The sequence below is a fragment of the Amaranthus tricolor genome, chromosome 15 (assembly GCF_026212465.1).
Source record: "Amaranthus tricolor cultivar Red isolate AtriRed21 chromosome 15, ASM2621246v1, whole genome shotgun sequence".
NCBI classification, from domain to species: domain Eukaryota; kingdom Viridiplantae; phylum Streptophyta; class Magnoliopsida; order Caryophyllales; family Amaranthaceae; genus Amaranthus; species Amaranthus tricolor.
The window spans coordinates 18,898,463-18,910,962 of NC_080061.1; the positions used below are offsets into that span (position 1 = coordinate 18,898,463).

The 12,500-nt window shown below is 39.3% G+C and overlaps 1 protein-coding gene and 1 non-coding gene across 2 annotated transcripts in view; one reads left to right on the forward strand and one right to left on the reverse strand.

Moving 5' to 3' along the window:
• The window catches only part of LOC130801125 (uncharacterized), a 480-nt gene extending 24 nt beyond the window's left edge, over positions 1-456 (forward strand). The window contains exon 1 of the mRNA XM_057664887.1: positions 1-456. This exon is cut by the window's left edge and continues 24 nt beyond it. Within this exon, the coding sequence (XP_057520870.1) occupies positions 1-456 (456 nt within the window).
• A 10,696-nt stretch (positions 457-11,152) lies between these two features.
• Positions 11,153-11,258, reverse strand: LOC130801990 (small nucleolar RNA R71). Its single transcript, XR_009039709.1, has one exon. It is a non-coding gene; the product is annotated as a small nucleolar RNA R71 (small nucleolar RNA).
• Positions 11,259-12,500: the final 1,242 nt, after the last annotated feature.

A 12,500-nucleotide genomic window follows, 5' to 3' on the forward strand; every position in this document is an offset into this window, starting at 1 on the left:
GTTTTGTGTGATGTGTTGGACATGAGTGCTTGTCACTTGCTGCTGGGCAGACCTTGGCAGTATGATAGAAAGACTACATATGACGGTTTTGCTAATACCTACACAGTGAGACATGAGGTAAAGCTCAAAGCCTTGATTCCTTTACCCCCACAGAAGACCATAACCCCACCCCTTGGACAAAACCTACAGCTGATGAATAGAAAGGCTTGTGAGAGGGAAATAAAGAGCCAAGAGGAAGTGTATCTGATGTTTACTAAAGAGATAGACCAACCTGTAGACCTACCTGGGGAGGTTAAGCCTTTACTGCATGAGTATGCAGATGTGTTCCCTGTTGAGCTACCGCCTAGACTACTACGCATTAGGGGCATAGAACACCAAATTGACTTGATACCTGGAGCTGCCCTACCAAATAGACCTGCCTATAGGACAAACCATGTTGAGACTAAGGAGCTTTAGAGGCAGATTGAGGAGCTTATGCAGAGAGGTTATGTGAGGGAAAGCCTTAGCCCCTGTGTTGTGCTTACTATCTTAGTGCCTAAGAGAGATGGTACATGGAGGATGTGTGTTGATAGTAGAAGTGTCAACAACATTACAGTGAAGTATAGGTTCCCAATACCCAGTTTTGATGACATGTTTGATGAGTTAGCAGGTGCACAGTGGTTTAGCAAAGTTGATCTAAGGAGTGGTTATCATCAAATTAGGATAAATGAAGGTGATGAGTGGAAAATAGCCTTCAAGACTAAATATGGGTTATATTAGTGGATGGTGATGCCTTTTGGACTTACAAGAGCACCTAGTACATTCATGAGACTCACGAATGAAGTGTTGAGACCATTCCTAGGCAGATTCATTGTTGTATACTTAGATGACATCCTTGTGTATAGCAAATAATTTAGAGAACATATTGACCATTTGAGACAACTTTTTGAGGTTCTAAGAAAGAAGAGGTTATATGGCAAGCTTGAGAAATGTAGTTTCTTCATGCAGGAAGTGTTCTTTTTAGGGTTTATCATTAGAAAAGAAGGGATAAAGGTAGATCCTGCTAAAGTAAAAGCTATTCAAACCTGGCCTACACCTAACATCATTACCCAAGTCAGGGCTTTTCATGGGTTAGCCTCATTTTACAGGAGATTCATTCATAACTTTAGTGCTATCATGGCTCCTATCATAGAGTGCACAAAGAAGGGCACATTTCAGTGGACTGAGGATGTACAACTAGCTTTTGAGCAAATTAAGAAACTTCCTGATTTTTCAAAGCCATTTGAGGTAGAGTGTGATGCTTGTGGCATAGGCATAGGAGCAGTTCTGCTGCAAGAAGGGAAACCAGTGGCTTAATTTAGTGAAAAATTAAGCAAGGGTAGGCTTAACTATTCCACATATGACAAAGAATTTTATGCTCTGGTTAGAGCTTTGGAACATTGGGCACACTACCTTAAGGTTCAACCATTCATACTATACACTGATCATGAGTCCCTCAAAAACGTACATGGCCAACACAAGTTTAACCCTAGACATGCAAGATGGGTAGAAATCCTCCAAACCTTTGACTTTTCAGCCAAATACAAGACAGGAAAGACCAATGTAGTGGTTGATGCCTTGAGTAGGAAGCATAACCTATTAGCCGTACTAGGAGCTAGAGTCATAGGATTTGAAATGATTAAAGACTTGTACCCTGAGGATAGTGACTTCAAGGACATTTATGCTAGCTGCCTAGAAGGATCACAAGGCATGTTTAGCATTAACCAAGGGTTTTTGTTTAAGGGAAATAGGCTTTGTATTCCTAAGACCAATCTAAGGCAATTGTTAGTTAAAAAAGTGCATGAAGGCAGTTTAGGAGGACATTTTGGTATTCAAAAGACCCTAGATATGCTTAGTCAACATTTTTATTGGCCTAAGATGCTAGGCAATGTTGGCAAGCACATATTTAGGTGTGAAGCTTGCATTAAGGCCAAGATTACTTTTCACAAAGGAGAATACATGCCCTTACCTGTTGCCACCAAGCCTTGGGAACACCTTAGCATGGATTTCATCATGGCCTTACATAGGACTCAAAGGGGAAAGGATTCTATTATGGTTTTTGTGGACAAGTTCTCCAAGATGGCACATTTTGTTGCTTGCAACAAGGTGGATGATGCTCAAAACATAGCTAGGTTAAACTTTGCAGAGATTGTAAGATTGCATGGGGTACCTAGGACCGTTGTGTCTGATAGAGATAGCAAGTTTCTTAGTTGCTTTTGGAAATCCCTGTGGAGACTGTTAGGCACAAAGCTCTTGTATAGTACATCTCATCACCCTCAAACTGCTGGGCAAACAGAGGTGACCAACAAGACCTGGGCTTAATCTTAAGAACCTTAGTGAACAAAAATCTAAGGGATTGGGATCTTAAGTTATGCCAAGCAGAGTTTTCTTACAATAGAAGTCCTAGTTATAGTACAAAGCACTCCCCCTTTGAATGTGTTTATAGGGAGAATCCATTATTGCCTGTATCTCTAACTTGTAATTTTGAAAATGACAGGGTACACAAAGATGTTGTGGAGCAAGCTAAAGAAACGATGAAGCTGCACGTGTTGATTCAGGAAAACATTCAGAAGGCCAATGCAAAATACAAGCTCAAAGCAGACAAAGGAAATCACTCCAAACAACAGCTAGAAGAAGGAGATTTTGTGTGGATATACCTAAGAAAAGCAAGATTTCCCCATCTAAGGAGGAATAAACTCATGCCTAGAGCCATAGGGCCCTTCCAGATCATACAAAAGTTAAGAAATAATGCATACAAAGTAGATCTTCTGGAAGAGTATAGTGGTTCAAACACCTTCAACATAGGTGATCTCAAACCATACACTAAACCTACAGAATTGAGGACAATTCTTCCTCAAGAAGGGGGAGTTAAATTAAGTATGCAAGGCACACATGGCTCAAGCATGACACTAGAAGAAGATAAGCATGAAGATGAAGCCAACCAAGTCCTCACACAAAGACTCCAAGACTGCACAAAAGGTAAACAGAACAAACAGAACTGCCAGCCACCTCCTGCTGACCAGCAGACCTTACAACCCTTCCACAGAGCTAACCTGAGCATCCCCGGAGACACCAAGGGTAGAATCAGAATCTCTATGCATGGGCCTTACTACCATGGTCCAAGATTCCTCTTGAAAATCATAGAAGATGCCCAAGGAATGATGCTGAAGCTCGGGTGTTCAGCGGACAGTACAGCAGAATGAATCAGTATTCTGTTTTTCTGATTTTGATTCTTAAGACGTGCACATGTTAGTCACGTGTCATTGTTTTTGCCGTTATTTTGGTTTGGCTGCATAAACATTAGTCTTACCTAATTTTCGAAGGTCTCATAGCTCTATAAATAAGAGGCTAATCCCTTGTAAACACAGTTTCAGATTTTCAGAAATAAAACACATTTGTTGTTTCCTTCAAAACATTGTCTGTTTTGTTGAGTGGATATTAGTCATATATTCAAACCTTTGAGTTGTTAGTCATACAACTTCAAAGTTTATCTTGCATTCCACAAGGTAGTCAATCCTTGGGTTGTATTATTCATTACATGAAGATGGTGAGTGAAGCCATTGGAGGGTAGTCAGTTAGCCGGAAAATCAAGATTTGGTTTCTTGAAGCTGATCTTGTGTTGTGTTTTGTGTTTTGTGTGTTGTTCGTGTCTTTTCCATTCCAATACATATTCATCATCTTGGGGCAAATTAAGGTGTGCCATCCACCCTTAATTTGGTGCACTTATGAACAAATTTTGTATTCGATGCTCGGAACTTCTGTGAAATTCAATGACTGTCTGTCGTGTATTAGAAAATCACCATCATCATTCGATTACTGCCTCAGCAAATGGTAAATGATTCTTAAGCTAAGCCCTCAAATATGGTTTCTGCCTTGCAGATGGTCTGAATATGGGACAAGGGAGTAAAGAGGAATTTAGTAATTTAGAGAGCTTTTATTAATGGAATTTTTCATTTGTAAGTGCAAAATTGAAATTCAGGGTTTAGAAAAGGAATTCAATGAGAAACAAAAAATTAAAACTTACATTAATGAAAATGGTTAAATGTTAAGGGATGGAATTGAATGCGAAAAAAAAATTGAAACACCACTAGTGGAAAAAACCTCATTTGCTGCGGTTTTTTGGCCATTATTTGCTGCGGTTTTGGCCCCAAACAATATTAATTAATGGCCTATTTTAAATGCCGTGGTTTAAAACCGCAGCAAAAAATGGCATTATTTGCTGCGGTCAGCCCCCAAAACCGCAGCAAATAATGAAACTTATTTGCTGCGGTTTTGGGGGTTGACTGCGGCAAATAGCTATTTTTTTTTCATTTTTTGTTTTATTCTAATAATAATCCAATAATAATGTAGAATGTAATAACAATGATTATCAGATAATAATCCAATGATAATCACAAATAATCACCAATAATCTCTTTGTAGTAAAAAATTCTCGATAATATAATATAATATGTACGTACATATATATACAATAATATACATTAAAGTCCTAAAAAAATCTATAAAAATTACAATTTATCAAGGACAAAAATTAGCAAGATACGCGGCAATCTAATCTTTTAATTCGCGCATCTCTTCACCTCTCAGAGGACGTGTTTCCCTCGGAATGTCGTATAAAACCTATAATATAATATAAAATTAAAAGATTCATAAACATTAGATTTTACCAATAATAATAATTTAAGAACGTAACAAATACTTACGGCATCTATGTTTTTGACTCCAACCTCCTTCACGCATTTTAAGATATCGTCCATGTATTTGAGAGTGTAGTAGCCGCAATCAACGAAATTAGAAGGTTGTTGAAAGCACTAAGAGAAAATAGATGTTAGTGCCAAAGAAGCATAAAAACGCATAAAATCGCAACTTAATACGTAATTTCTAGCATACGACTATGATTTTCAATTTTAACCACTTCAACGCAATAATATAGACCAAATAGTGTTGTGTTCCAAGTTTCGTGCAAAACAAACTAAGTTTGAGCTACTTTATGCTCAAAAGTGCCAAAAACGCTTAAAAACCCTTAATATCGCAACTTAACACGTAATTTCTAGCATATGACAATGATTTTCAATTCTAACCACTTCAACACAATAATATATACCAAATAGTGTTGTGTGCCAAGTTTCGTGCAAAACAAACCAAGTTTGAGCTACTTTATGCGCAAACGTGCCAAAAACGCTTAAAAACCCTTAAAATCGCAACTTAACACGTAATTTCTAGCATATGACAATGATTTTCATTTCTAACCACTTCAACACAATAATATCTACCAAATAGTGTTATGTGCCAAGTTTCGTGCAAAACAAACCAAGTTTGAGCTACTTTATGCACAAACGTACCAAAAACGGTTAAAAACCCTTAAAATCGCAACTATGATTTTCTGTTTCTATTTTAAGTGCCCATGTATAGCACGTGCGTTTTAATTAGGCGTGTGCTAATATAGCCATTATGTTAGTTGAGAGCTCTATATAAGGAGAGCCGCACTTGTGTAATAAACAAGACCAGAAGACAGCAGCTGTAGAGGAACAGAACACAACAGCAGCAGCAACAACCCAGCCCGCTGACCAGCCCACCTTGCAGCATGACCTAGCCTTGACCATGGAGATCTGGGCCTAACCAATCTTGGGGACGTCATCTCCATACATAGGCCTAGCCATAAAGGTCAAAGATCCATGCTGGTAGTGCATACAATCGCCTAGAACACAAGCACAAGGGAACCTAGTTGCTGATCCTAATCAGAACAGCACAACAGCACAACTTGCGACCAGGCCACCTTGCACGACATGTGGAGACCAAACCTGTGCACCCAGGACCTGAGCTATAGTAGAAATGGAATCTTCATACAAGGATCTTTCCATCAAGACTCTAAGTGTCCATTTCCAAGCATGGGAAGTCATTCAAAAAGTGAGCCCAAGGTCACCCAGTCGCCAGTTTTAGTTTGAAGGCATTGTAGAGTATTTTAGTTGTCTGTTATGTTTTTAAGTGTGCAAATGTTTTGCACGTGGTTGTTTTTAGCCGTTAGAGTATAGAAATCTATAAATAGACTCTAGGCCTTGTGTAAATGTATCCAACATTGATTAATTCAATTTCATTTCTCAAATTCACGCGCGAAAGTGCCAAAAACGGTTAAAAACCCATAAAATCGCAACTTAACACGTAATTTCTAGCATATGAATATGATTTTCAATTCTAACCACTTCAACACAATAATATATACCAAATAGTGTTGTGTGCCAAGTTTCGTGCAAAAAAAAACCAAGTTTGAGCCACTTTATGCGCAAACGTGCCAAAAACGCTTAAAAACCATATAAAATTGCAACTTAACACGTAATTTCTAGAATATGACAATGATTTTCAATTCTAACCACTTCAACACAATAATATATATCAAATAGTGTTGTGTGCCAAGTTTCGTGCAAAAAAAAACCAAGTTTGAGCTACTTTATGCGCAAAAGTGCCAAAAACGCATTAAAAATCTTAAAATCGCAACTTAACACGTAATTTCTAGCATATGACAATGATTTTCAATTCTAACCACTTCAACACAATAATATATACCAAATAGTGTTGTGTGCTAAGTTTCGTGCAAAACAAACCAAGTTTGAGCTACTTTATGCACAAACGTGCCAAAAACGCTTAAAAACCCTTAAAATCACAACTTAACACGTAATTTCTAGCATATGACTATGATTTTTAATTCTAACGACTTCAACACAATAATATATACCAAATAGTGTTGTGTGCCAAGTTTCGTGCAAAACAAACCAAGTTTGAGCTACTTTATGCGCAAAAGTGCCAAAAACGCTTAAAAACGCATAAAATCGAATTTGTGTACCTTTATTGCTTTCTATTTTGGAAATGTGGCTCTGGATGTAGATCCCATTTGTCCACGCACTTTTTTCAAAACACATGGGAAAAGTAAGAAAATTTTGTTAGTAATTCGGTTATTAAAACAATTAAACAACAATGCCTAACTTGTAAGATAGTGAACATCACCTCATGTAGATATGGAAAATAGCTACGTTCAGCATCTTTCGTCTCAAAAGTTGCCCGATGTCACTAGGACCAATAATTACAAACGGGCTCTCTAAAAAGCAGTATTGCTCCTTCAGCAGGTTCAGAATGATTGGGTCCTCCTCACTTATGCGAGATGCACAAGTGTGCAGCCATTTGCAATCTTGAGAGAGATCTTTTAGCTCCTCATCAGTCAAAATTGGAGTGCTTGGCATCGACTTTGACCCAGTCGACACCTTTGCTGAGAAACCGACCTCTCTCCAAGATCCCTTTGGACTCTTTTGCTATTTCAATTTATACAATTAATTTAGTGTAAGCATGCAATTAAAAAAATAAAAATAAATAAGGTACAAATGATTCTTACCATGTTAGTGAATCGGACCCAAGCATATGGCCATGTGACGAAATACCTAGGGCGTCTGATAGTTTCTCAAGGCTCCATGCTGGCATTGGAATTGGGAGTGAGAAATCTTCAAACCCCTTTACAATAGTTTCCACGGCCACACTGATGTGGCCACTTGTAACAGGCATTGAAAGCACTGTTTGGCCCTCTTTGTTTGGCTGGGCCACACCATATGCAACCTCAGTTAAGTCGCCATCACTAGCAACACCTAACTGAGGCAACAAAAGAGAACAAGGAATCGCCTCCTGAAAATTGTGTCGTTTAGTATAATAAGCATCATAATAAAATATTAAAACGCGTTGCAATTTAAATTAATAAGTGCTTATATATTTAAAAACTTTGTACCTATAGCACTGGCTCCGGAGTTGGCTCCGGATTTTGAACAACGGAGTTTATGTTCTCCGGTGTGGGGTTTTCCCCTTTAGGGGTATTAGTAATGGGCTGGGGTGCTACGGGGGTAATGGGCTCGGGTGTTGGCTCGACCAAAGCATTAGGATCCCCATGTTGACTTTCCTGATCCTCGACAATCGGGTTTTCCAAGTCAACAACGGGTGCTCTCATCTTCTGCAACACGGCGGCCAGTTTGGCGAGAGCGTCCTTTGTAATCTCCGCAGCGTCGTTCGGGATTGAGTAGCAACACAATCTTTGCTGAATGCCTTTTGTAGCCCTACGCGGACTCCTCCTTTTCCGACTACCCGCCCACTGTAATCTTTCCCTAAGAACATATGCAATGCGTCAACATTGCCTCTTGACGTGAACTCCCCCGTAGCTTCTTTTTCCTTCCAGCCCATTTGTTCAAATTAGAAGTGATATATATAGCAATTAGTATAAGTAAATCAAAGCCAAAAAATACAAAACAAATCAAGAATATACTTAATAATTTCAAAACTCACCACAGCATCAGCAACCTTCTTCGTTCCCAAATCATTAATGGTAAATTTACCACTTGCATCTCGGGAATGAAGCCCGCAATACCAATCACGCACCCGATCTCCAGCAGGAGTATTCAGGGATGCGAAGGTAGTCGTAGATGAGGGCGTGGATTAACTTTGATTGGGGTATAAACCCGCATCCACCCACTCTTTTCGGACCTCATCGTACGTTTTCTGGCCCAAGCAATGATAAAACTTCCTTTTGCTTGCAGAATCAGAAGCTTTACCACGCTTTTCCTAATTAATCAATAGAAATCGAATGTCATGTATTAGTTTAATGCTGAAGCAAAAAAAGTAAATTCAAATTGGTAAACTATAATATAATATGAAATTCTTACAACTTCTATGGGAGTTGTTCTTTTGGCAACAAAGGCCTCCCAATCCCTCTCCGATATGTGACCCCATATTTCGTATGGCATCTTCGAAGGTGATTGCTCTCCACCTTCGTTTCCCGTTTTGACCTTTTTGGTCGTACGGGCACGCCTCTTCGTAATGCAGCCAGATACTAGCTTGGATTTGAAATCTCTGAATCTTTCAGCAACAGCTGAAAGAAACACATTCTTCTTGTCCTCATCGCTCTTGATATGGAAAAGATTCTACAAAAAAATTTGATGTATGCATTTTGTACTATATTTTTATGCTCCTTTCCCTTGCATTTTATGGCATTCTGATGTGTGATTTCGCATTTTCCATATGGTTTTACGTTTGGTTGGAGTTTTTGTGTGTCTTTGATTATTTCAGGCCATTTTACTCCACTCTTGTATTGGAAGCGGATCACTCCTGAGCATTAGAATGCGTGCTTCGAGATTTGGCAGAGTTTGAGACCGCACTACGACACTTTTGTGAGCTCACGGCTCCATTCGGATATGCTTTTAGTCCCGTTGGGTCTCGTTTGTACTTTTGTCGTGTTCTAATGAAGAAAAGTAAGCACAAGATGATGGGTCCGGGCGAGTATTTTCATACCCGAGCGATTTCAATTGAGAAATAGGAATGTAAGCCTCCAAGCCCAAGACCTGGTCGGGTATACTCTAAACCCGGTCGGGTCTGTCAATAATCACTTTCATGAATGTTCAGCTTACGGACCCGGTCCGGTCTTTCTTAAACCCGGTCGGGTCCTGCGTTTTCTGCTCTGTGGAAAACTCCCAGCACACGGACCCGGTCCGGTCTTCCAGAAACCCGGTCCGGTCCTGCTTTAATAACCGTTTTTCCGCACGGTTTTTATTTTATGATGAGGAATGTAACAAGGGGGCAAGCAACATTTTCTTCTCTGTTTTTTTAGATATTATTAACTCTTCACTTTTGGAGAAAAAACTTTGTAACTTTCGATTACTTTCGTTCATCCTTTGGTATTCAACTTCAAGTATTAATTCTTTATCCTTTCCTTGTTATTACTTTTAATCATGTTTTATTTAATTAATTCTTGTTTTGTTGCAATCGATATGTGTGGGTAGTTTCTTAATCTAGGGTTAGATGGAACCCTAGCCATGATGTTAATGATGAATTATTGAATCCCAATCCCTTTTTATTATGCATAATCCTTGTTCATGCTTGGTTTCTTATGCTAGTTAACTCATGTATTTTCAATAGAAATTTTGGAAATTGTGGTTAAAGATTCATTCAATTGCTAACGAAAGTTTGAGTTGAATGAATTGCCTTTTAGATCAAGGGCTTGATAATCTTCATGATAATAGATAGATTTGATTGTTGGATCTTATAGAATACTATGCTCAATGTCATTACTATACTTGATTCCATGAAAATAGGTTTGATAGTATGGTAGTGAAGGTAATAGTCTTCGAAAGGAGTTTTTAGTATCTTTAATGGTGTATTCATCCTATTGAACTTGGTTATGATTGTTGTAGGGGTAGTAGGATCTCATTGTCATCATATCATGCTAGTGGGGAAGTTTATCCCTAGATGTTTTAGTATCATTGATTTACCTTTCTAATTTAATTGCTTGTATTCTAGTCATTTAGTTAGTTTAGACATATATTCTCCAAATTTGTGTGTTACTTAGGATCAATTGGTAGCCGGAAAATAATCATTTACTACATTGTTCCCTGTGGATTCGACCCTAACTGCTGCTATACTAGTTGCATATTAAGAATTGTTTGGTAGTACATAAACGACCTATCAAATTTTGGCGCCGTTGCCGGGGAACAACGGATTAGTTTATTGTTTACTTTCTTAGTTTAAATTGATTCTTTTTCTCTGATTTCGCTTTGTTTATGTCCCCCCTCCCCTATCTATTTAACCCTTTGCTTTTAGTTTCTTTTGTTGCATGCAAACCAGACGACAGGGACATGAACTAGTACCTTTTGACCCTGAAATCGAAGCAACAGCAAGAAGACTCAACTCTAGGCAAAGAAGGCGAAGAAACAGAGAAGGGAAGATTTAACTATGGCTGAAACACCAGAGAAACCCCTCATGGATTACATCACTCCCGATTCTAGCACTGTCACTACTAGCATTTTGAGGCCAGAGATTACCGGGAACCAGTATGAGATTCGGTCAGCATTCTTCAACTGGATTGCTCAGGACCAATTTCATGGTATGGAGAATGAGAACCCAACCGACCACATTAATCTATTCATCGACAAGTGCATGACACACAAGTACAACAACATCACTTCCGATCAATTAATGTTGATAGCTTTCCCTTTTTCTCTTGCGGGGGCGGCTAAGCAGTGGCTATGTGAGGAAGAACCCAACTCCATTGCTACTTGGGAGGCTCTGAAAAAGGCATTCTTGCATTGATACTACGCACCCGGAAAAACTTCAAAGTACCGAAATGAAATATCTACTTTCAAACAAAAAGACGAGGGATCACTCTATGATGCATGGGAGAGATTCAAAAGTCTAATTAGAAAGTGCCCATATCACGGATTACCAGATTGGATGGTTATTGAGACAGTCTACAAAGCTTTGAGGCATGAAATCCAGACTTCTTTGGATGCTGCTGCTGGAGGTAACTTTATGATGAAAACACTAACCCAGGCCAAGAAATTCTTGATGACATGGCCTCAAATTACCACTGGCGAGAACAATCAACTCCAAAGCGAGGTGGTAGGTATGAAGTGGATGCTATTGTTGCTTTGACTAATAATGTACAGGCTTTGACAAGGAAGGTTAAGCAATTGGATGTAGCTGCAGTAGATAAAGTCCGTGGTGCTTGTGGCTTAAATGGGCATTCCAGCGTTGATTGCCAACTTCAAGCCGAAGGGGCTGCTACTGTGGAACAAGTCAACGCCATCCAAAATCAGAATGCCAGACAACAATACAACCCCTATTCCAACACCTTCAACCCAGGATGGAGGGATCATCCAAATTTCTCCTACAGAAACAACAATGCCCAGAATCCCTCATCCTCGTACAACTTACCATCGGGTTTCCAACAAAGACCTCCCTTCCCACCTCAACAACAACATCCACCGAAGTCCAACCTTGAGAGCTTGATGGAGAACTTCATTGCTACCCAAAGCAATCAAAATAAACACTTCAGCACCTCCATTAATTAGATTTTATCTCACAACAAAATGATCGATACTCAGATGGCTTAGATGGCACAACAATTGAGTAACTTGTCCATGCAAAAGGGGCAACTTCCGGGAAACACAGAAAAAAAACCCAACCACATCTCCCCATCAGCAACTTAATGCAGTAACTACGAGGAGTGGTAGGACACCTCATGATCCAGCCCCTAAAGTAAAGACCCCACCTATTGTTTTTCCAGATGCAGGAACTAATGATGATGTTTCTGAAGAAAAGAAGGATGAGCCAGTCAATTCAGACAAGCCCACAATTGGCGGTCGAACTTACACACCACCAGTGCCGTTTCCTTCTAGATTGGCATAGGCGAAGCTTGAGCATAAATATGGAAAATTTCTTCAAGTTTTGAGCAAGCTACAGATCAACATCCCCTTCTTAGAAGCCATTAAGGAAATACCCTCTTATGCTAAATTCCTCAAGGACATCATTTCTAACAAACGCAAGCTAGAGGAGAGTGTGGTGGAAACTTTGAATGGGCAATGTAGTGCTATTTGGGATGCAAGGTTCCTAAGAAACAAGCTGATCCTGGTAGTTTTACTATCTCGCTGAAGTTGGGGAAATATGTGTCTGCCGTAGCCCTT